The following is a 25,295-nucleotide window of genomic DNA, read 5'->3' on the forward strand; positions in this document are numbered from 1 at the left end:
ACTGTCAAAAATGTTTTAGCTATACGTTTACTGTGTGGTATAAACTGAACTACCAAAACCAACAAAAAAAGTAAAGGGGTTAATTCAGAATCAATTGTACATTTTTGACCACCAGAGCAACTTTATACTTCATTTTTTCATTGCCAAATTGCATTATGGGAAATGCAGTGCTGATCTAAAAAAATGAATTAATTAGAAGAAAGGAAAATACAATAGTTATGGCAGAACCTTTCAAACATTACATCAAAGGAGAGTTGAGTTGAAAAAACATTTGATAACATAAAGCTAAAAACATGACAGCCACTTTGCTTTAATGGTAGTTAATGCATGTTGTGTGTGTTTGTGTGTGTGTGCATGCGCAGGTATGAGCAGCTTCCTGATCTTCGCGAGGAGGACGGACATCAGGATGGTTTCTCTGGACATCCCTTACTTTGCTGACGTCGTTCTGGCCGTCAACAGCTCGATGAAAAACACCATCGCCATCGGGGTCGACCCCAAAGAAGGTTTGCACGTCCCCTCCTGGTTTAAAAGCCTGTTTTTAAACGACGGCAGGTGGTAGAGACGCAGTTCTTACATGTGTTTGTGTTGTTTCACTTTAGGAAAGGTCTACTGGTCTGACAGCACACTGAAGAAAATCAGCAGAGCCAACATTAACGGCAAAGCACAGGAAGACATCATATCTACAGGTGAGGAGGATGGAAACGATGCTCGCTGTTGTTTTACTCCACCGAGGGAAAGTGTCATAACTCTGACTCACTCTCTCTCTTTGAAGGCTTGATGACGACCGATGGCCTGGCGGTGGACGCAGTCGGTAGGAAGATCTACTGGACGGACACAGGAACCAACCGTATTGAGGTGGCTAACATGGACGGCTCCATGAGGAAAGTTCTCGTCTGGCAGAACCTGGACAGCCCTCGAGCCATCGCCATCTATAATGAGATGGGGTGAGACTGCTGGAGCACGACAGTTTCTCATTTTTCAGTATTCTTATTGAAATGGAAAAGATATCATTAGATCAGCGTTTGGTCTTTCTCTGTACATGCTCGATTTCATCCAGCTGGAAAATTACACGTCTGCTTTTATGTCAAGAGAAAAAATGATCGTGATCATTTCCACTAAGAAATATAATATCATTCACTGAAGTTGTTTACTCTTTTGCACCTTTTTACTCCGGGGATTAATTAAGAATGTAGAAACACTGAGTCTTAGATATCTGACTATGCTCTCTCTCTCTCTCTCTCTCTCTCTCTCTCTCTCTCTCTCTCTCTCTCTCTCTCTCTCTCTCTCTCTCTCTCTCTCTCTCTCTCTCTCTCTCTCTCTCTCTCTCTCTCTCTCTCTCTCTCTCTCTCTCTCTCTCTCTCTCTCTCTCTCTCTCTCTCTCCCTCTCCCTCTCTCTCCCCTCCACCCCAGTTATTTGTACTGGACCGACTGGGGAGAGCACGCTAAGCTGGAGCGCTCATCCATGGATGGGTCAGACCGGCAGGTCCTCATCAGTAACAACCTGGGCTGGCCCAACGGCCTCGCCATCGACATGGCCGGCTCACAGTTACTGTGGGCGGACGCTCACACAGAGGTCAGTGGTGACACCCGAATCAAATATGGATTCATCATTTTATCATACATCATCATAATCAAAAAACTCATAGATACTTTCCTGTTTAACAGTCATTTTAGTCTTTTTTAAACAGTAATTATAAATGTAATCAAGCTTAGGGAAATGGCACATTCATGTAGAGAATATGAGAGGAAACGTGTTTGATCATTAAATGCTCTGAGTTAGTAACATCTCTCTCTCTCTCTCATGTCTCTGGGTCACTACAGCGTATTGAGTCAGCTGACCTGAACGGGCAGAACCGCCGCACCCTGGTCACTCCAGTCCAGCACCCGTACGGTCTAACCCTGCTGGGGCCCCACATCTACTGGACCGACTGGCAGAGCCGCAGCATCCAGCGAGCTGACAAGAACACCGGGACCAACACCATCACTGTGAGGGCCAACCTGCCGGGCCTGATGGACATCCAGGCGGTGGACAGGGAGAGGCCGCTCGGTGAGTTTGTCAGAAATGTAAACGGTGAACCGAGGGTCACTCCACATCAGTTTCTCTTCTCCCGTGAAAACAGTGGCAAAAATCTGCTGTACAAATGAGGATAATCAAACTTGTCAGTATTTATTTTGCTGCATTATGGGAAGTGTAGGATTCAGTTTTTTGTTGCTTGTCACCGTATAGAAAACAACCTAAAGCCCTGGTATCTCCGCTCTGCTGCTTTGTGTTTAACATTCCTTTTTTTTTAACTGCCTATCATTGGAAGCCGTTTAGCTCCATCTTCCTGTTTCTGCCTCTTTCCTTCCCTTCTTAATGACCACACTTCAGTTAACTGGCTGGTTGCTTTTGTTTATGTGATTACAGTGTTTCTTAGTATTATGTTAAGCTCTCCAGGGGATTGGCAAGTGATGAAAGAGTTTAAGACACCTGAGTGTAAACAACAATCTGCTTTAATTGCACACAGATTTTGTTGTTGTTGGTGAGAACCCGTTTTATTCCGTCTATGAAAGGCACTCCTTTGCATCAGTCCTTTTTGTCTGCGTCTTCTTCAGGTTTTAACAAGTGTGGCAAGAGAAACGGGGGCTGTTCTCACCTCTGTCTGCCCCGTCCAAACGGTACGTCTGCGCCTGTCCACGGGCATCCTGCTCAAGGGGGACGCAGGTCCCTGTGACGATTCACCCGGAGACATATTTGCTCTTCTCCAACCGGGTCAGCGTGCGCAGAATCTCACTGGACACCAACGACCACACGGACGTCCACGTGCCTGTGCCTGAGCTGCACAACGTCATCTCACTGGACTACGACAGCGTGGATTCAAAACTTTACTATACTGATGTCACCCTGGATGTCATAAGGTGAAAATGTGAACCACCTTAACATGCAATCATTAGTCCCATTATTTACTGGTGTTTTAGTTTAGTTTAGTTTATTAGATTAGTTGTCATGGACCATGTACAAAAATAACATTAATCTCACAGAGAAAAGATGCTTTATACTAGATTATAGCAGTTTGCTAATTTCCATCTGCAGTCAACACAGAATACACACAACAGAATAAAACATAAATTCACATCATATCACAGTACACATGTGCTAAGACTCCACACAAAGGCTACATTTATTGCAGGATAAGATACAATGTTTAATTTTGTGTTGTAGGCGATCAAACCTAGATGGCACTGGCATGGAGACGTGATCAGCCAGGGCCTGAAGACCACAGATGGGCCTGGCTGTGGACTGGGTGTCCAGGAACATGTACTGGACGGACACAGGCAGGAACACCATCGAGGTGGCCCGTCTGGATGGAACGAGCCGCAAAGTCCTGGTCAACAATAGTTTGGGATGAGCCGCGAGCCATCGCTTGCGTTTCCGAGCAAAGGGTATGAATGGGGAAAAAAGGCTTCACTTCCAAATGTTACTTGTGTTTGACTCGCCTCGACACAACTTTTAATCTCTGTTCAAAGATGTTTAAATGGCCGATTAAATATTTTCAGAAAATGGGAAAAGAAAAAGTGTAGATTAGCAACTTTAATTAAACATGAATAATTAATTTGAACTGGTTGGAGTTTTAGTTGTTTATTTAGTACAATAGAAAGTCTCCTCACCGGTTCTCTCTCGTTCTGTAGGTTCCTCTTCTGGACCGACTGGGGCCACATTGCAAAGATCGAGCGCTCTCACCTGGACGGCTCGGATCGAAAAGTCCTGATTAACACGGACCTGGGCTGGCCCAACGGTCTCACGCTGGACTACGACACAAGGAGGTCAGAAAACTGAGCTCATCTGGGGAAGGAGCGACGTGTCTGGCTTCCTGATTCCAAACAGAAGCTTTGTAGATAAAATATAATGAGACATCATTAAAGGTTTTATGATGTTATGATCCCTGGCAGGAAATATGATTATCAGTTTGTCTACGAGAGAGAGAGAGAGAGAGAGAGAGAGAGAGGGAGTCCTGAAGATTATACAGGGAGGCTGATTTGAATAAATGAACATACTGAGATGAATGCACTTGATTATAAGATATTGTTTTATGACGTGAATTAAATTTCATGATATTGCTCCTGTGTTAGCATGTAGTGCTTATCGATGAGATTTATGTTTTTAAGCAATCCAGAATCCAAACCAATTTCTATGTAAGGGACAAATCCAGAGATAGGCCTCGGGGTTAGTGTAATAAGAGCTACTCCACTTGTAATAACCTGAGGAATATTAGCGTTTACAATGCTAACATGTATTATTTTATAACGCTAACATGAGCACAGCTTGGCTTCACTCTTAGTAAAGTATACTGGAGCATCCTAAAGTGCTTGTTTTAAGTTCTAAGGTGCTAAATGCTAGCATGATTACGCCGTGTCATGTGGAGATGGAGGATGTAGGTTTTTATTCATTATTGTGTGACAGACCAACAGGAGGTTTAGACTCTTAGAGTTAGCCGTCAGAAGGAAGCAAAAGTCTGTGTACACAAACATGTGTGTTTATGATTCATTGATGTTTTCTGCAGAATCTTCTGGGTGGACGCCCACCTGGACAGGATCGAGAGTTCGGACCTGAACGGAAAACTGCGTCAGATCCTCGTCAGTCCAGTGTCCCACCCGTTCGCCCTCACGCAGGTAACGCCAGTCCCTTGTCGTCCTCAGCTGTCAATCACTGGGCTGACCCTTCCTCCTGGCTGCCTCCTCCACTCACCTGCTCTCTTTCACTCATCGGCTCACCGTGTGCCTCTCAGTGGTCGTCTTCTCGTCCTCCAACTCATACTGAACTCATTCGACTTAACCATTTCTTTACTTCCCTTCCACTCTGACCCTCATTTTTCTTCCTCCTCCCTCCCCCTTTCTTCCTCCCATACCCCTTCTCCTTGTCTGTGTTTTCCTCTCCTCTCTTCTTCTCCCTCGTTTCCCCAGTTGAAGCCGGTGTCCTCCCCTCTAACTCCTTTCTCCCGACTCTCGCAGCAAGACCGCTGGATCTACTGGACGGACTGGCAGACTAAGTCCATCCAGCGGGTGGACAAACACACGGGCCGTAACAAGGAAACCGTGCTGGCCAACGTGGAGGGCCTCATGGATATTATAGTGGTGTCACCTACCAGACAGACAGGTATGGAGACTTTTGCTTCTGACACCTCGAGGTGACTTGGGAAATGCTGAAGACCCCACTTTGTTTACTAAACTTTCTGTGGGGACACGCCTACAGGAGGAACCCATAGGCGGGGACAAATACAGTTTTTTTTTATTTGATTGAGTTCAAGTCATCTACGATAAAGCATGATGTTAATTTAGCTAAGTAAGGCTCAAATTAGAGTAAAATTATCAACATAGCTGAATATGCTTTAAAGCAGTGGTTTTCAACTGGTTGACCAAAAAGTGGGTCACGAATTGACAGGTTGCCATGACAGCAGCCTGTCAATCAAGGTAAAAGACCTGGCAATGCATATCCATCCTGTTGTCAAAAGATGACCACTTCTAGTTAAAAAAAAAAAAACTCAAACATAATGCAGACAACACTTTTAAAAGTTGAAAATGCACATGAGTGACTATTTGACCAAACTCATTTGATTCTAGATATTCGATGTCAGTCACCTACACTTTTAAAATGTTTCTTCTCTGCTAGAAAACAATGCAAACCTGCATGCTGATGTAGCTCTCGTTCTCTGCTGACTGAATGACTTCTGTTCTGCCTAATGGGACATCTATCATTCAGCCTCACTGAGCTGTCAGTTTATCCCGACTCGATTCAATATCGAACCGTTGTGTCGACTGTTTGGTTATCAGATGTTGATACTGTGTCTCCTCTCGTTCAGGTACAAACCTCTGTGGGGTAAATAACGGCGGCTGCACTCACCTTTGCTTTGCTAAGACCAACAGTTTTGTGTGCGCCTGCCCTGATGAACCGGACGGGCGACCCTGCTCCACCAGTGAGTGACCGCTGTGCTCACTGAGAAGCTTTAACCCATACCCTGTGTACTTAGCTAATAAGAAATACATACAATATAATGATCTTATATGATGGGAACATTTTCACATGGCATGAGAAGTTATAAATGATTACTTCTGATCAGCTGATGTTTATCAGTTTCAGGATACATCCCCACCTCACCTGCCAAAGGAACCAGCAGCACTCCTGTTCCAAACAAGATCCCCAGAGGTCCGACAGACTCTCCACATAGAGGACCCTCCCTCGTCAAGTAGGGCTCTTTGTTTATTCGAATGCTCTTTAACAGGAGAGCTTTTTTCCTTCTCTTAATGTCATATGTTTCTGAGTACTCATCACGCTGAGACAAACAATAGTCGACTTTTTCTCGTGCGAATGCTGTGTGTGTTAGCATCATTGCTTTAAATTTCATGAATGGATCTTGTCATCGATATTTAAAAGAACTACTGTACATTACAAGAAATTGCCCCGACTGGAAACTACAGATTTCTTTCTTTCTTGTAAATACTCGGACTGCTCTCAGGTGGAAGAATGTCTAATTTCTTCGAGTAGAATTATCTAAATGTTCGTCTCAGGAGAAATTAGAGCAGAGAACACTTTTCCTCCACAGATCATGTCGAGTATTAAATAAATATGAGGTTTAATAGTGTGTTTTATTTCACAGCTGCACAGAAAAGGACCTGAACGATGGAAACTGCTTGAGCAACGTGGTGACGGCTCCTCATGGTGAGTCAGCACAGTGAAAGTAGTTTAAAGGAGCATTACAAAATTCAGGTCAGCTGGACTTTAGAGGCACACGTTCAAGTCCAGGAGGAGGAGTGTCACCTGGTCTTGGAAACTGTGAATGTTGCTCTGCTCCATAAAAAGTTTCAAATAGACTTTCTAAAAGCTTCTAATTTACACTTTGAATTTTGTTTATTGAACAACTACAGTACAAAATGTATTAGTGGACACATTGTGGTTTTTGGGCCTGTAGCTTGTGGCTGGTGGTGTTACTAGCTTGCGTGCTAACTTGATAAGTTTCTAGTTTTAGAGTCATCCCCAAGTTTGAAGTTTCTCCACTTGTTAATATAAATAACCATTGAAAACTGAGGCACTATAAATTTACATTGAATTTTTTTCTGGCTACCATCATACCTGATGAAGGTTTCAGACCATTTATGGACAGGAGGAGGAGCCTTTCTCTTGCCTTTAAATATAACCAAGCACTTAGATTTTGATTTAGAGTATACAAAGGTACAGTATGTGACCTTTAGCTAAAGCTTGATCGTTTACTCAACCAGTCTCTAACATCTGCACCATCTTTTAAGGAGAAGCACTTCATATCAGCTACGTGATCGGTGGAGTTCTGACCATCCTGGCTATCCTTATTCTCATCGCTGCTTTGATCATTTACAGGTGAGTCCCCTTCTTCACACTCACATTCTTTTCACTACAGTCTGTAAAGGTTTTAATGACCTACATTTTGCCGATATTTCAATGTCTAACCCATGTGCTCTTCACCTCCTGTGTTTTCAAACGACAGACATAAAAAGTCTAAGTTTGCCGATCCGGGAGTGAGCAACCTAACGTACAGTAATCCCTCGTACCGGACGTCCACGCAAGAGGTGAAGATCGAGGCGTCGCAGAAGCCTCCAATATACAACCAACTTCGATATAAGAAAGAGGTAACACACAGTTGAGACACTTGTTTTTTTATTTTTTCATTTAACAGATGAATGGATTTAAGGTGAATCCATTATGTTTTGATGACAGATAATGTAGCTGTGTGGTTTATAACCACAGAGACAAATGACATCACTGTTTGTCTCTGCTCAGTTTGGTGTTGTTTGAATCTAGCCGGATACAGACGCCAGACTTCATCCTTTCTTCCCTCTCTCTCTCTCTCTGTCTCTCTCTCTCTCTTCACCGCAGCTCTCTCATCCCTACAACTCCCTCTCTCCCTTTATCTTTTGACCCCCTTGTCCCGTGGAGAGGTAGTCACACAGCATGAAAGACTTGTGTCCTTTGCTGTTGTGCTTTTTTTTCTAACTTGTCCTTTGCTTTTCTTTGTTTTTACTCCTTCTTCTGTCTTTAATTGCATGATAATAACTGCTTCCCAATATTAATAACTGCTGTTTGGTGCAGTGACAGAGCTCTGTGATTTGTGTTATCGGGAAGTGGATAGAGGAGGAAATCAAGAGAGAGGGGGGAATGACACACGGGAAAGGAACCACAGGTCAGACTGGAACCTGGGCCGCCCGCTTAGATGATTAAAGCCGGGGGCATGTCCAGCCTTTTCTTAACTGGGGTTGCCCTCCTGGGGCACTGACTAAAGCAGGGGTGGCATGAGACTATTATAAACTTTGGTACCCTTTCCATCCCCACTAATGATATGTACTTTAGGTAACACAATTTAGCAATGTTTAAATCTTCTTAGTTTGATTCTTTAGGGACTCAAAAACAAAGGTGTGCAAAGTCACAATTTTATGTTCTTTAATTTGCATGCAAACTCGTGCACACTGGCTAACATTTATTGGCCGTTCAGTCCGTTGCAAGCTTAGACAGTGTGCACCTGTTATTTATTGGAATTTCTGTGAAAAATAGCATCGTTTTTATTCACAACTAAAAGTACTACCATAATCGTGTCACCAACTCTGATTAGGCAAATAGCCAATCAAATATTTAGATTGAACCTGGGATATCCAATCAGAGTTCAAGGGGGCAGTGACACCTCAGGTCACCCCTCTACCTATAGCCTCTGCACAAGGTACGCGACCTAACCGCTGGGCCCCTCTGCGCCCCTCCATAGGTTTTGTTATCGTTGTTCCATGTATTAGAACTCAATCAAAATATATGACATTATTGAGCCAAAATGGACCTGGTAAATATATTTATATCCTATTTGTCCTTAAATGGAAACTTTTAACAGAACTGATAATGCAAGAAAAATGCACTGACTAATTTTAGGAATAGGATTATCTGCAGCACATCCTGTAGCATGGTGGTCAAGCTGAGCAAACACTTTGGTACCGTTCAATCCTCACACTCGACTGTATCAACATGAACTTGTTTGATCTGATAGTTGTGACGCCTTTTACTCCTTAAAACTACTGCAAACATCTGCTGCTGCTGCTTGCAGGCTGCAAAGTATTTCATGCTTCAGATGGCCAAATGTTGTTCAAAATATTCCTTCTTCTTCTACTGACTGAATAATTTGAACACAAACATTACAGAGGGTAGAGTACCATAACTCCATTTAGTCTGGAAAATAGTATCATCTCCCTGTTTGAGATAAGAAATCAAATGTGTTAATATCCTGTGTCATAGTTGTTTGTGTGGTAGAGGAAGTCAGTGAATTTCCCTCCAGATTACAATTTTACTGTGTGCTTTTTCTATAGGCGGTTTTTGTTTCTTTTTTCAGACATATAGTATCAGAGTAGTCTACTCTGATAGCATATGTCTGAAGAAAGAAACAAAAACACCTGTAGTGATTGAAGACATGATGAATGTTTTTGAGTTATTGTGTGCTTTTTCTGTTCGAGGTAATTCTATACCTGGGAAAAGCCCCGTGTTGAAGCACAAACGTGCCAGCTAGCTGTGCATGGGTTGGGTTTGAAAGTGACATCTTGCTCTGGAGTGCTGTGCAGTGGGTTGTGGGTGAATCCTTTGGAGGGAAATCCTTGATTTACAGGAAGAACCTTTGAGTTTTGGTTTGTTTTGTAGCAGAATTTTGTTTAGAATAACTTGAGGTTGGGATTTTTTCAAAACTGTTACTCTGAATAATTCCTGCATCTATTGTCCTGCAGGGTGGAGTGGACGGAGGCTACACCAAGGAGAAGATCCGCATCGTGGAGGGTGTGTGTCTCCTGTCCAATGACGAGCTTTACTGGGACGACCTAAAACAGATCAAGCCGTCCAGAGGCGGCCTGCACACCTGCATGCGTACAGACACCGTGTCCCTGCAGGCCAGCAGCGCTTCTCTCGACGACGGCGAGACGGAGCAGCTCCTCCAGGAGGAGGCTTCCGAATGCTCCTCCATAACCACCCTGACCCCTTCGGCCATCACCCCGCAGCGCCACGCCCAACACAGCCTGCCCGACACCGGCTGGGCCTCCTCACGCAAACCCTCCACAGAGAGCGAAGTGTGAGGGAGGCTCCCATTTTTCTCCATGCTTTACAATAACCTCCATCACCTAATACAAATGCACACACCTGTATTTATAGCTGGTACAAACACACAGAAACAGAAATTAGTACAAACACAGAATTGCATATGTAGAGTAACGGTACATATGAACCTGGTCACACTCAAATAAGCTCACATAAACACAACTCCTGTCTCTGAAACTGGGGCTCCGTCCTACTTGTGCACACACACACACACACACACAGTACAGTCCTCAAACAGAACCCTCAATGCTACTGCCTTTAGGCAACTTGATAAACTAATGAGCATGCTGGAAGAAGAAAGCAAAGGACTCTGTGGAGAAAGTGAACAGAGAGACACAAGCGTTACCTGGACAACCTTTTCAAGGATGCAGACGCTCAATGTGACAGACGCTTCTCTGTTTAGAACTTTATTTTGAAGTGGACGTTTTGTCCCTGGACAAAGCTAAAACATACTCTCCAATGCCACTCATGACTTGATGAACTCTATTTATGAACCTTTTTTTTTTTTTTTGTACTAGCCGAACGGGTTTGCTCGCGAGAGTGTTGCGTTAGAACGTTGGTGCAGCAGGAGCCCGAGGGGTTTTTCAAAAGTTGTATTTATAACAGTGCCAAAGGGTGGGGCTTCACAGAGTCTCCATGCTTCTTTCTGCATTTAAACATCAATAGAAATGTATCTTTATTTACAGGGTGTTCATTTTTATTGGACTTCACTGACTTTGCCCTCACCAGTAGGAGACCTCATGATTCCTCATTTGATTTTGATTTTACAGCCTTTTCAACAGGTCATGGATTTACTGTAGCTGCTACTGGCAGCTCAATTCATTCTCCGCAAAACGATCCTGAAAGCAGCCTTTTGTATTTCTTTTCTCCTTTTTTAAAGTTGTTATTCAACCATTGTTGATCCTCTGGCTTAGCAGACAAAGTCAATATGAAGTAACAGCCAAAGTGCCAAACATTTCATTCTTCTTCTTCTTCCCTCAGCTGAATATTTATTTTTCTCAGAGGTTTTTAAAATGTTAATGATGTCATTTGTTCGGCTTGGGGTTCGGTCAGCCATATCAAAGGATTTTTTCTTCTTCTAGCTATTCAGCCATGCAGATAATTTTGGGTTTAATTAGCTTCTGACTCACTTATGTTTCAGGGATGTCTTCTGCCCAAAATGCACGGGGTTTCCTCTGGAACTATTTCCTAACTTCAGTATGTCATTAAGTTTGTTTGTTTGTTTTTTTCTTTTGAGAACATGAGACTTGATCCTTGGGTTTATATAAAAAGCACTTATTACAAGAATTTGAAGCGATTTGAGAAATCATATTTTGGGGGCCACACTCTCTCTCTCTATTAATGAAATCAGACGCTGCTGAAGCTCAAATCTCAGTTATCTAAAACTGTTTAAAAAGGCATTAAGGGATCCAAGACTTTATTTAACCTCTTGGTCCAACTTGTACTTCTGCTTTTAGAAACAAATGTTTGTATTGTCTTTCAAAAGAGTTGAATTTCACAAAATGACAAAACCAAGATCATTTCAGGAAAACTTTGTCGGGACAGTTTTTAAAATATTTGCATCACGAGAAATAACTGTTGTTCCTATTCACAAAACGTAAAGCTCTCTGTTGAGTTGAGTTGAAGTTTCAGGGAGGAAGAAAAATGGCCGACTTGGCACAAAGAACCCAAAGTTTCTGCATGGCTAAATGTAAACAGGTAGTTGAGCTCATAAGTACTTCTGGTAATTTGAGTTTTGTGACCCATCAACTCTGAATCTGTAAAGCAAATCGTGCACTTGCAGTTTCTGCCACAGTACGCTATGAGAAATGGGTACGTTAGGAACACTGTGCATGTCTGACCCCATCAGACCGAGAGGGTTATAGTGTAGAAATATATCACTGACAACTTACTGAAATGACTTTAATACAAGTAAAAAGATATTATGCATCGCTTTAATGTTTAGAGTACCGTTCTGTTTGCTGTTGAAAAATGGTATGAGGAAATGAGTATATTATTATATCGACAAATATATCGGTTAGACTTAACAGATTTTTTGAAGTATCTGCCACAAGCTCAGCAGTTTGCTGATTTGCTGCTAGACGAAGCACTGAGGTCAACGAGCGAGGGTCTCGGCAGCTACGTACGAAACCACGGTCTCTGACGATTGGTTGACTGTTGGCCTACAGAGCATCACAGCGACCCAGTTACCAATCCCCCTGGCTCACAGTCCCTCCATCTCTGCTGCAGGAATGCGTCAAACTGTACAGATTTTATCATGCGGACATAAGCATTTCAACATTTCTATTGAAGATATTCCGTTGATTAAGTTGTATAGTCTTTTGTACAAAGGGATTTCATGACCGTTCTTAGACTTGTGTTAATTTTACTCACTGGAGAAGTTTTTTTGTTTTGTTTTGTTTTTTTTGCTGGATTATTTTAACCACTGTGTTTCCAAGCCTTGTAAAATATAGGGAAGATGCCAGTTATTTAATAGTGCTCTTTTTATCTTCTGAAATACTGGTCGCGTATAGCTGTTGTAAAGTTAACAAAAAGAGGTATTTATGATTTCTGTTTGGTTGTCACTTGATGTGTAAATATGAAAAAGACTGTATATGTATTTCCATGGCAGTACTAACAAGCTGTGTTGTGTGATATAGTGAATTATCCCTTTGCTATCTTTTAATATAAAATTGCATTTGCATTTCAATGAAACTCTCGGCTCACTCGTCTATGAATCTGCTTCTGCTGATCGTTACAGATCTAACAGCGGCTGCAATGAGGGAATCAGACAGTAAAGGTGTGGATTTATGAAATAATCTAGCATCAATATTTATTTTGTCTTTATCTGTTTTGTCTTTATTTAAAAGCATACTTGGGAAATACTTTGATAACATTAAATATCAGTTTTAGTTTTTTTAGTAGTAGTAGTTTGCTACTTTTTTACGTCTTTAAGTACCAGATAATCCAGATTTTAGAATCACATATTTATCTTGATCTTTATTGATTTCTATACAACACACAGCTATCTTCAGACAATAGATGTGGAAAAGAAAAAATCCTGAAAAAAGGGAGACACATCGGCGTAACACGAGGAATCACTTCCCGTCCCTTGAAATTTAAAGACCCATCTATGAGTCACATCTGGGAGTCCGTAGTTCAAGCGGTCGAGCTAAAAGCATTGAAATCTGCTTCCGCGTCTTTCATTTTAGATTTAAAAACATTTGAGGACACTTGCTCCTTTTACTTTTAAGAGTTCCAGATTGAGTATTTATTTCCAGAGTGAATAAATATAAATGAAAGGAGACTTCAAGAAACTGTAATGTGTATGGCTGGTACAATAACATGTAAATAAACTGCCATCCAGAAGTTTCAGTGCTATGTAGGTGTGACTGGGATATAAAGGCCTTCATACATGTCGAGTTTTAGAGGAAATTGGTCACTTTAGGCTTTAATTCATCAACGTGTAACAAGCAAACGTTTGAAATCAGGTGTAGTAGTTATATTTATTATTCTCAGCTGCATCTCTAAGTAGTCTGAACTCAAAGGTCAGATGTCGCTCTTGAGGAGTCAGTGTGTGAACGTTACAGGTTAACGTCTCATGATTGGAGGAGGGCCTAAAGAAAACACTGAAAGCTGTAATAGAATATAAGAAATGATTATAGATGGGTGTTTTTGTTTTATTTTTATTAAAAGTATTTAAATTGAACATAAAGTACTATCTTTAAGCTAATGCTACATACTCCAGTTTTAAGTCTTGGTTGCAACTAATGTTGCCAGATCTCGTGAGTGAAACAAACCAGGTCTATGGAAATGAGCCCGAAACAATCGACCACAAACGTGTGCAGGCGAATTAACAATCCTTTTGTGTCATTTTTTTGCTATTGTGCATTGAAGCATATATTGAGTCTGAATGCAATCTACATTTTCTCTCCTCGTCATGTGATGGTCTATGCTATCAAACTGCAGTCAAAAAGTTTCTTCACCAACTTGGTGAACAGGAAGGAATGACCTGGCTGTGGCTGTTAACCAACAGCGAGATTGGCAAGGTAATTATCTACAGGCTATTGTTGTTGATCAAATGATGCTGTACTGTGTTGGTTTTTTTCATAAGATGATGATAGAATGAGCTGTTGTACGGAGTCCATAGTGTGCCACTTACACAGTAATTACACTTAATATAGTAGAAGTCATGAATAGGCCGAATCCTCATGGCGGCCATTTTGCCATGGCATCACGCTCAGCCTGGAAAGCTCAAATGTTGATCACACTGTTATGCTAAAGGTGTAGTGGTTGCAGAAGAAGTGGATATGCACTTACATTTTTTCCCAAATTGTTTTTTTTAAGTGGCCCGTCCAGTTGAGCATAAACGACCTCTGTTACCAAAAGTGACATGTTCAGCCTTCTATCCACCTCGTGTTTTTTTTTCTTTTTTCTGCCAAATATATGTCCAATCCTGACCCAGCCTGAGGGATGACCATCACAACACCTGACAGGTGTATAGTCACTTAGCAGCACACACTGCTTCATTTATGTTGATTTAATATTTGAATCTTTGGTTTATCTGTACATATTAAGTTAATAATTGTTGCTCTATTTATCATTTTCTTTTTCCTGAACACACACAAACAGACACACACTGGGTTTTCTTCTGTTTAATTGTTGTTGTATATAATTATATATGTCACTCATGTTACAGCTTTGGCTACTGTTGTGTTTGTATTGATGCTTTGGCAGTATTATTGGACTCCATGCTTCAGCCAGTGTTTAGATTCAAATGTAAACAAGAAGCTGAGCATAGAATCAGATTCAGTAGAATGCTCGTCTGTCCACTGTGAGCTCATAACAGCTCAATGGAACATTTTGGACATTCAAAATCAACATGTTCAGTCCGCAGCTAACCTTTGTTGGAGAGGTAAGTCACCTGTTTTACTCCTGAAGGACAATTTTTTAATCCACCTTTTCTGCTAACTTAAACCGTGTTATGATAGAGGAGGAGCTCATTTATCCTCCCTGAATGTTGTTCCTTCAAATAAATGGTTGAATTTCTAAATATCACGACTGTAAGATGTAAAGTAGTTCAGTGTGAGCAGGTTGAAATCTGTCAAATGTCTGTTATTTGTTGTCTAAACGTTGTGTTTACTGAAGTTTCTTGTGTTTTCGTCGTGTGTGAAATCAGCTGATCAGATTTCATCGTGTGTGAAATCAGCTGATCAGAAGAAATATATTTTGTCTCCTTTCTAAAAAAGTGTCTTTAAAAAGGTCGTTTGGAAACAGAGTTTTCATCACGGCACAGAGATTGATGTTCATGTTGAAGTTAAGACCACACAAACCGAGACCAAGACGAACCAGAGACCAGCGTGCTCTGAAACCGAGACAAGACTAAGACCATTAGTGATCGAGACCCAGACTATCACTGAAGACCCATCATCTCGTGTGCAGGGGGCGCTATTTATTTTCTGAGTCATGTCTGTGACAGTGTTCATTGGTGATTATCTGAGAAATAACCATTGTGTGTGTCTGTGTGTGTTTCTGTGTCTGCAGTTTGTCGTCATCGGAAGCAATGGAGTTTTTTGTCAGAGTCTTAGGATTCAAAACACCAGTCCACACTCTGTCTCCTGGAGATCTGGACTCTTCCAGGCCCTGGGAGATGTCCAGAGGAAGGTGTGAGAGACCTTCCTCTCCAGGAGACATTCAGCAGACCACCGTCCATAAAGAGATCACCCGCCATCCCTTTATGATAGGTGAAGACTCCGAACAGAGGAGTGAGAGCCCTCTGTCTCGTCGAGTCACCGTCCCTTTTCTAAAGGACCAGGCCAGAGGACGTGAGAGACCCTCTCGCACTGGAGACATCGTCCCTTTTCTAAAGGACCAGGCCAGAGGAAGTGAGAGACCCTCTCGCACTGGAGACAACATTGTCCCTATTCTAAAGGACCAGGCCAGAGGAAGTGAGAGACCCTCTCGCACTGGAGACATTGTCCCTTTTCTAAAGGACCAGGCCAGAGGAAGTGAGAGACCCTCTTGCACTGCAGACAACATCGTCCCTTTTCTAAAGGACCAGGCCAGAGGAAGTGAGAGACCCTCTCGCACTGGAGACATTGTCCCTTTTCTAAAGGACCAGGCCAGAGGAAGTGAGAGACCCTCTCGCACTGGAGACAACATTGTCCCTTTTCTAAAGGACCAGGCCAGAGGAAGTGAGAGACCCTCTTGCACTGGAGACAACATTGTCCCTTTTCTAAAGGACCAGGCCAGAGGAAGTGAGAGACCCTCTCGCACTGGAGACAACATTGTCCCTTTTCTAAAGGACCAGGCCAGAGGAAGTAAGAAACCCTCTCGCACTGGAGACAACATTGTCCCTTTTCTAAAGGACCAGGCCAGAGGAAGTGAGAGACCCTCTTGCACTGGAGACAACATTGTCCCTTTTCTAAAGGACCAGGCCAGAGGAAGTGAGAGACCCTCTTGCACTGGAGACAACATTGTCCCTTTTCTAAAGGACCAGGCCAGAGGAAGTAAGAAACCCTCTCGCACTGGAGACAACATTGTCCCTTTTCTAAAGGACCAGGCCAGAGGAAGTGAGAGACCCTCCCGCACTGGAGTCAACATCCTCCGTTTTCTAAAGGGCTGTGCAGGAGGAGGTCAGAGACCCTCCCGCGCTCAAGACTACATCGTCCCCTTTGTAGAGGACCAGACAGAAGGCGGTGAGAGACCCTCCTGCACTGGAGAAACCGTACCTCTGAGAGCTTCATATCAAATCTATGAAGCAAAAAGGACCATGTCTCCTTCTGATGTCAAGCTGGAGTTTAAGGAGGAGACAGAGGAGGACAAGGAAGATGGAGAGACGAGAACAAATATGCAGCTTATGTACCTCAGTGAGGAGAGGGAGAGACTCGAGCAAACAAAAAAGAATCTCTCTAAGCAGGAGAAGAAAGAGGACAAAGAGCGAGCGAAAAGGGAGAAGAAGGAGAGAGAGAGGCAGGAGAAGGAGGAGAAGGAGAGAGAGAAACAGGAGAAGGAGAGAGTGAGGCAGGAGAAGGAGGAGAAGGAGAGAGTGAAAAAGGAGAAGAAGGAGAGAGAGAGGCAGGAGAAGGAGAGAGTGAAAAAGGAGAAGAAGGAGAGAGAGAGGCAGGAGAAGGAGGAGAAGGAGAGAGTGAAAAAGGAGAAGAAGGAGAGAGAGAGGCAGGAGAAGGAGAGAGTGAAAAAGGAGAAGAAGGAGAGAGAGAGGCAGGAGAAGGAGGAGATAAAAACACAGAGGAAGCAGAGAGAAAAAGAACTGATGGAGGAAAGGAGGGCGTTTAATGAAAGCGTCAGAATGAGCCTGGAGAAGAAGATCAGGAGGATAAAAGAGGAGACGCGAGGACCTGAGGAGGAGGAGGAGGAGCCCAAGCCCTCTGAACTCAGCCTGTGCAGCCGTCTGTGTCTGTATGAGCTCAGGCGTGTGAGGAAGAACACCATCAGACGCATCTACAAAAACTACGATAAAGAGTGGCTCATCAGACGCAACTACAGAAACTACGATAAGCAGTGGCTCATCTGGAATCAATGTAAGTTCAAAGGTCACAGATTTATATTGACTGTGATTGTTTCATCTTATAGATACACCTGATAGTGATTATTATGAACTCCAGACTGAACTTCTTTGTTTCTTCTCAGGCTCAGGTCACTCAGTAAACAACCACTACCAGAACACGCTGCATCTGTGGGAGGCGAGGAGGAAGCTGTTTGTCTAGCTGGTGCAGACAGAGAGGAAAGAGAAGGAGTTACTGGAGAGGAACAGAAAGAGGAGAGAGAGGCGGAGGAATAGAGTGAGTCCAGAGAGGAGAGGCAACAAGGAGGAGGTGAGAGGAGAGAGAGGAGAGGATGATGGCTGGATTCAAATAACAAAGAGGATCTTCGTCAGACTGAGGAAAAGACGTGTTTGGCCAGCTAACAGGCCAGAGACCCCTAAAGTGACTTAAAGAGAGAGAGAGAGGGGGGGAGAGAGAGAGAGAGAGAGAGAGTGCAGTGACATAAACCTGATCTGAACTGAAACGAAGAGCTGCACAGTGAAAGCAGCAGAGATGTAAATATTGAAAGCAAAACAAAAAAACAAAAAAACAAACCTCTCTCTCTCTCAGTCAAAAACAAACAAAAAGTTCAGACCACTTTCTGCTCTCAGAAACGATAAACGAGGAGACTGAAGATAAAGAAACTGTTTCCTGTGAGTCTCTCTGCCATTCAAAGTTCTCCTCTGTTGCCCTCATTTGCTCCACTGAGGAGTTAAGCAGGTTTATACCAAACCTTCCCCCTCTGCAGACACAGAAGTTGCCACTCTCTCACTCTGATAAAACCTGCATCAGAACTCCTCCTCAGCTAGCCGACCTGGCTTTGGTTTAAAGTCCTCAGCCTCATTGTGGGGTTGTTTAAGAAGCTCACACTGTGTCTCCTTCCAGCTAAGAGAACTCCTCATTGTTCCTCCTTCCATCACCATGCTGCACAGAGCACAAACTCATCCTCATCTTTCTCTGATTAAAACCTAAACAATCTGAAGATGACTCCTCCTGAAATGTGCTTTACACCCAACCTGCAGTCCTTCTGCTCTGCTCAAACATGTCTGATGATAGTCCTCCTCTGCTGAGAGCTGCTTGTAAAAGTCTGCCTGCGTCCTGCTCCTCAGTCGTCTAAAGGTCTGCTGCCTCCTAAAATCTGTTCGGCCACAGAACAGCTGAGCTCTTTCTCATCTGCTGACACTTGAGTGACTCTCTCGGCCATTCAAAGTTCTCCTTCGATGTGTCTGAGGGAACGCTCACCCGGCGGTGCTGGCTTTGGGTTTGGGGTGCTCTGGCCTCACACGGACATTGGAGCAACAGAAGTTGCAGTCCTCCTCCTGAAATGTGTGTCAGTATTTCCCCACTTCTCTGAAAACCTGGAAGACGCCCTGCACCGCCCTCTAATTCATGTGAGCGTTCCTGAAAATCTGTTTCAACAAATGGCCGCTTTTAAAAAGCTCAAACTTCTCCTGCACCAAACCTTCCCCCTCTGTAGACACAGAAGTTGTCTCTCTCTCAGTCTGATAAAACCTGCAACAGCAACATCAGTGAGCTCTGACACAAAGGCGGACATGTCCTCCAGCTTTAGTCCTTCTAATGTTCCTCAGCATTGAAGGCTGCACAGAGCAAAAACTGTTCCTCTGCCATGATCGTAGAAAAAGTCCTGCCTCCTGATCCTCAGATCCCTGAAAGGTTCCTGATCCCAGCATTGCCTCAAAAGGTTTCATCCTCTGCACCTGTCAGTCCTCCAACAGGAGGAGAAGAGGAGAAGCAGAGAGCTGAAGCTGCAGACATGTCCAACATCATATCCTGCAAGAGAAGATCCAGCAGGACGAGACGAAGACGTTCAGCACGTGCTCGTGCAGCGGAGAGAGACTCCGTCCTCAGGGAGACGGCTCTTATCTGCAGCATGCAAAATCAATCAATCAATAAAAAAGAACAGTTTGATTGCACAGTTGAGCATTTTAGTTTTTATTGTTGCTCAACATTTAACTGAAGCTACTCCAGATGTTTTAAGTGACCAAACCTGTTTGATTATATCTACATCAGACACAGGTTCTCTTATTCTGCTCGGGGAAAACAAAGACGAGTATATTTCTGATACTTGTGTTCATTTGAAAGTTCAGTTAAGTTCAGGGTCTTAAAAGAGTGTTTCCAGTGTTTTGTCATTGCCTCATCTTGTGGGATTGTTTAATGGGTCTGGTCTTCTCTGCAGTTCAGAGGGTAAAACAGCTACTCAGGTAACTTGATGATCAGTGTCCAGTGTGACTCCACACAATAAGACTCCTTAGACTCAGATGGGTCAGGTTGATGGAAGTTTATACATCAGATGAATACTGCAGGAGACATGATTCAACATCACACTTGTGGTTCAGCGTCATGCTCACACATAACTGCCAGACACTTCCAAACACTCTGCATATATTCAAAAGACTTCACCATTATCAGGGTCACATTGACCCACCTAGATTAATCTATGACGTCAAGAACCCTGGAGCGAACAACAACTCTCCCAGACAGATATCAGGACGAGCCGACGACTCTCTCAGCTGTCCTTGGTGTCTAGATAAAGTTGAGCTCTGATTGACATCAGCAACAGTGAATTATCTTTACACATTAACTGAGGAATTACAGAAATTCCATGACAATCAGGGGTTTGATTCCTCAGCGTAGCATTAGATCTCTTACATGATGAAAACCTCTTCCTGTGCTGTCACCAGTCACCGGTTTAGATGTTCACAACTAAATCTTCTTTACATAAACTTTCCACATTAACAAACGTGATGTCTTTTAAGTAGAAGGTAAATGGTAAAGGTAAAAGCTGCAAATGACATTGTGGTAGCGATAGCTGCAACAGCTTGTGGTAGATTAACCCATCTCTGCCAGCTCTCACACACTGCAGTCACTGCAGAATTACCTCTAGTGTCAACATATTCTTCAATAAAGCCTCCTTGAAACCAATGAACTCTAAAGAACTTGATTGTACCCTCAGATGGTCTTAGTCTGTCTCTCTGAGCACTCCAAGGAGGACACCCTGTCCTGATTGACCCTGCCAGCCTAAATACAACTAAAACAGCCCAGGAGTAATATTTGTACACTTTTTAAATCTAAACCTCACTCATTAATTACATTTTAAAATCAAAAGATAGACAAGCTAGTGCTACTGAGGAACTGTTTGTATCAAAAATCCTCTGCAATATCAATGAGATATTAAACATTTCAATATCTGTAGTTTCCAAATCCGATTCGTGTTGATGTGTAGCACATGTCCTCCATCTTGTGTGTCCCTCTCTGAAAACTGCTTTCAAATGATCCTCCAATGAAAATAAGCAGCAGCATATTTTCAGAAACAAAAGACAAACAACCTAACATGCCACTCTACTGACCGCTCCACCTTCTCCAGGACACACCCACTTTTTCAAAAATACTGTGGTGTCCTGTAATTTCAATCATTGTCATACTGTTTATGGCCTTTTGTCACTTTGCCTCAAGGTAAGCATCCCATGATGCATTGCTCACTACAGTTCTTAACTGTTTTAGATCAAAACAGTATGTTAGTGTTGAAAATGGCTGTAAATGAACAGTAATTGCTTTACAGTGTCGTTAGTCATGTAAAAAGTGTACCCCTGACCCGAGCACCCTCTAGTGGTGGAAGCCTAAACTACACTGTATATCCTTTTTTCCCGTTTTCTCATCAAGCAGGAAAACTCAGTCTGTGATGTAAGATACAGCTCCCAGGAATAGAAGGAGCTCTCGATATGATATATGATAAAAACATATGCTAAAAAAAATCCACATCTAATGTGTTTTTGAACATCTAACCCATCCAGTCCTTATGGTCTGCACAAGTCTTACAACAAAGAGAAAAATGCTCCATTTCAAATTTGCTCAAGTTGTGACATCACAAGTTGGATTGTGGTGAAAAAAAAAGGTATTACCTAAGATGCCTTTAAACGGATGTACCTTTCTGCCTTCTAACTGTTGGCACTAAAGAAAGGACTGCTCTGATGATAAAGTGCCCTCTTCTTGCCTGCGTGTCTCTGACAGGGTGAGGGCTGAGGTGGCAGGGCGCGCTGATGTGCCAGATGGTGGCAGTCTATGAATAATGCATTATTGCCTTCAGTCAGACAGGTCCAAGCTGATCTGAGGTCAGCTGAATGACACAGGTGGCTGCTTTGTGATTCATGCAGAGCCCAAGGGAGGGACCACCCACGGGTGAGCTGGGCAGACTTGCAACACTTGTGTTTGTCTTTAAGATTCTTCAGACACAGCAGACAATAATATTAAGACTTTTATTTCACCTGCTTCTCTTACTCTGTCTCTACTTCCTGCTGCTTGCCGACTCCTCATGAGACTGCAGTGTGACGATGGATATTGAAAGGTATTCAAAGCAAAGCATCGTGACACGTGCCTTTTTGGAGGAAACCACCCGGCATTATAGCTTTCAGTCAAAAGGCCATTTCTCAAGTATGAAGTTTCAGTTTTTAAATTCTGTGATAATACTGTGTTTTCATAAAAAAAAAAATAATGTCATGTCTTATTTTGTTCATATTCCTATTTATTTTCTGATATTTCAGCTATAATCAAGTGTATAAGAGCAACTAACATCTATATTTTGGCTGGAGATGAATAAAGCATCTCAGATTCTGATTTAGGATTTTCTTTATTTTGTAATTGTCTTCATTCACTCTAATCAAAGATAACATGTTGACTCTTGCATGACTCATCTTCCCAATAAAAGTCCTCTACTGCCTCCCTGCTCACAGGACATCGTGCTCCAGGAGGCCAAAAGAAAAGAAAAGGTACGAGTCCAATATCAAAATAAACATCAGGAAGTGTCACATTAACCCTGAAAACTGGGAGACCAAAGCAGGATTGTCTTGAAGAAAGCTTGTTTGTGAAGGTGCTGCACTCTATAACAATGACGTCCACCACACAGCAGAAGACAAACACAGATTGTCCATCTGAAAGGCCCAAACTGCCCAACTGCTCACTCCTGTCCACACTGAACCAAAATATGTGGCTCAAAAATCGACATAATCATCAACATGAAGACCCCAAGAGACCGCCTCATGATGATGATATTGCATATTAAAGCCATATTTCTCATAATTTGTACCATCTTTATTTTAGAAATAGTTGTTTGTTGTATTTTGTAAACTAACAACAGTTAAAAGTCATTCTGGAACAATATGACTTTGTTGTGATTTGAATCTGTCTCGTACACGAGAGGTTTTCTGTTCACAATACAGCCAGACATGATCACCAAACACATGCGTGTCCTTATCATCGCCATCTCTCTTGTGATTGGCCAAGGCGTTTCTGCATCTGTGCTGAGCAGGTATGTACAAATACAGGGAATATCATCAATTTGTAAAAGTTGAAAGATTTTCAACTTGAGCAATGGGAGCGTCTGCACCATCAAGCAAGGCGCTCGGAAAATAGACGCTGGTTGCTGCACTTTTTCTCCTGGAGGCTGCTTTCTGCTGCGAACGCTATCATTGAAAACATTTGAAAAAAGCTGCTGCTGGCACTCACAAAAAAACGCTACATTACATTGATTTTTGAGTTGCTGTTCATTTAAGAGGCAATGCAATCATACATATGACTACAATGATTCCCAACATTTACAGCACTGTTTCAGATCACGAGACTACATATAAAAATGGCTGCCATGTGATAGTCAATTATCCATATCAGTGTGTTAGGGATTCAATAAGGATTGGTGTGTTGGAACTAAAAGCTTTATTAACAAAACCTTGAATAAGAAATATTTGACATTGTAAAAATAAAAAAAGAAGACCGCTCTAGGTCAATTTTTTCTCCTGTATTTGCTGATCAGTTGTTGCACATCTCGACGAGGGCAAGGATGTCCATGTGACATCGTTTTCTGAATCATCCTGCAAAGTGTTCACACGTTTCTTTACACAGTGTACGTGTGTGTACGTGTTGTTGTGTGTCCCTCTAGGAGAGACGATGACGGCACAGCAGAGTTAAAACTGATTTTTGACCCTGACCTCCTCAAACAGCATGAAACCTACACTGATGGTAAGACACCAACATATCCCTTCTGTCAGATTATCAGAAACTGTCTCAGACCCAAACAGTGTGGGTAATGTCTATTTGTTCATTACAAACCTTCTTGGACACTTTTCATCCTCATCATGTCCAATGTGTTGCTGCAGATTACGGTGAGATTCCTCTACCTCCTCCTCAGCCACCGGGCTCTGGAAATCCTTATGAACCAAACCTGGATGATGAATATTACTAACAAGGATACAGTATCAAGAAACTGGCCTTCCCTGTAAAAATGCATGGGAAAAAAAGCATGTCACAATAAAATGAAGACAACCAATCTTGCAAAAAATCTTTCCATTGTGCTTGATTCCTAAAGACGTTTAGCTTAAAAACACACTGTATACTGTGTGTCAGAACAATTACAAGGGCCTCCACTGTTGCTGCACCATCTATTTAGTATAACTATATTGCTAGACCACAGTTTAATGTTAGGACTGCTCTTTTAATGCTACAGTAGGGTGTACAGTATGATTCGGCCTATATCAAAACTTTGGTTAAATATTTTGATCTTTGCATATCACCAAAATTATTGAATGGAAAATGTATTTGTGTGTGATCGAAGGATGGGTGAAGTCCCAGAGAATGCCGTCACTCACGGAATGACTCTCGCCCAATCAGATTGATTATAAAACAATTTACAACATTAATAATAATAATAATCTATAACAGTGAAAGAGTAGAATCAGTAGTTAGTTTATGAAGTTTTACTTTCAATGAAATTATGTGCATTTTACTCTGACTGATTGAGGGATGCATTATAACACTAGCATAGGAAGGCTCAACTGACCCGAACATAATCATAGCTAGGACCTCATAATATCATTTACTGTGTGTGTGTGTGTGTGTGTGTGTGTGTGTGTGTGTGTGTGTGTGTGTGTAAATGTGCGTGTGTGTGTGTGTGTGTGTGTGTGTGTGTGTGTGCAAGAGATTCAGTCAGATGCAATAACAACAGGACACTCTGAGATTTGCATTAAAGTTTTTAAATAAAGAAAAATTCACACCTAAAAAAATTCCGAAATAAAAGAGAAATGTCACATACTACATGTTGAATCAATACAATGTCATATTTATAATTACAGATATTAAATCATTTATTTATATATGGCATTTCTATACACCCTTGTATAGCTCGCACTTCTTTACATTGTCTCCTGTGTGCCTAATTGGCCGTCTGAGAGGGGAACTCATAGAAAAAAGTCGGCCTGGATCTCTTGATGAAAACTCGATGGCTTCGATCAGCAACAGCAGGCAACTCGTTAGTTCATGATTCTTATAATAAAAGGGGCAAACTATGGGGAGTGGAGACATGGCTGAATGACAATTCACATACTCTTCATTGATCATTTTCAGACATGTTCCTTTTGTTAAATATAGAGCACATACAAAAACGTGTTAGAAATTCATGTGGCGGGGTAAAAGAAGAAAGGAGCTCACTTCTTGCTTGTTTTCCACTGCAGAAAAAATAAGCATGTTCTGTACCTGTGCTGCACTCAGAATGATTCATAACTGTGGCTTCCTGTTTCCCTAGATTGCATCCTTGCTGGAAAAAAACAAAACATCTTACTAAGATGACAAGTTTGAGTTGAAGTGGT

General features: G+C 42.3%; 2 protein-coding genes across 5 annotated transcripts in view; both read left to right on the plus strand.

The window, feature by feature from the left end:
• lrp4 (low density lipoprotein receptor-related protein 4) overlaps nucleotides 1-12,814 on the plus strand; it is a 106,760-nt gene extending 93,946 nt beyond the window's left edge. The window contains 22 exon segments of the mRNA XM_079340416.1: nucleotides 363-503; nucleotides 600-686; nucleotides 773-944; nucleotides 1,411-1,573; nucleotides 1,822-2,047; nucleotides 2,596-2,668; nucleotides 2,670-2,721; nucleotides 2,723-2,898; nucleotides 3,203-3,234; nucleotides 3,237-3,265; nucleotides 3,267-3,383; nucleotides 3,385-3,405; nucleotides 3,407-3,423; nucleotides 3,670-3,804; nucleotides 4,542-4,650; nucleotides 4,990-5,134; nucleotides 5,838-5,951; nucleotides 6,110-6,221; nucleotides 6,633-6,694; nucleotides 7,279-7,366; nucleotides 7,494-7,635; nucleotides 9,757-12,814. Coding sequence (XP_079196542.1) covers nucleotides 363-503; nucleotides 600-686; nucleotides 773-944; nucleotides 1,411-1,573; nucleotides 1,822-2,047; nucleotides 2,596-2,668; nucleotides 2,670-2,721; nucleotides 2,723-2,898; nucleotides 3,203-3,234; nucleotides 3,237-3,265; nucleotides 3,267-3,383; nucleotides 3,385-3,405; nucleotides 3,407-3,423; nucleotides 3,670-3,804; nucleotides 4,542-4,650; nucleotides 4,990-5,134; nucleotides 5,838-5,951; nucleotides 6,110-6,221; nucleotides 6,633-6,694; nucleotides 7,279-7,366; nucleotides 7,494-7,635; nucleotides 9,757-10,098 — 2,555 coding nt within the window. The 3' untranslated portion in view covers nucleotides 10,099-12,814.
• A 2,104-nt stretch (nucleotides 12,815-14,918) lies between these two features.
• LOC306820956 (uncharacterized protein) lies at nucleotides 14,919-18,197 on the plus strand. 4 transcript variants are annotated; one of them, XM_079339065.1, is made up of 4 exons: nucleotides 14,919-15,014; nucleotides 15,644-17,291; nucleotides 17,337-17,640; nucleotides 17,750-18,197. In XM_079339065.1, the coding sequence occupies exons 2-4, from the start codon at nucleotides 15,663-15,665 to the stop codon at nucleotides 17,824-17,826; spliced, it is 2,010 nt and encodes a 669-aa protein (XP_079195191.1). In that variant the 5' UTR covers nucleotides 14,919-15,014; nucleotides 15,644-15,662; the 3' UTR covers nucleotides 17,827-18,197. The 4 variants fall into 4 exon arrangements, with proteins under 4 accessions (XP_079195191.1, XP_079195193.1, XP_079195192.1 ...); XM_079339067.1 differs by having other exon boundaries at nucleotides 15,644-17,117; XM_079339066.1 differs by having other exon boundaries at nucleotides 15,644-17,071; nucleotides 17,123-17,640.
• Nucleotides 18,198-25,295: the final 7,098 nt, after the last annotated feature.

Source organism: Symphodus melops (assembly GCF_947650265.1).
Source record: "Symphodus melops genome assembly, chromosome: 3".
Classification (NCBI taxonomy): domain Eukaryota; kingdom Metazoa; phylum Chordata; class Actinopteri; order Labriformes; family Labridae; genus Symphodus; species Symphodus melops.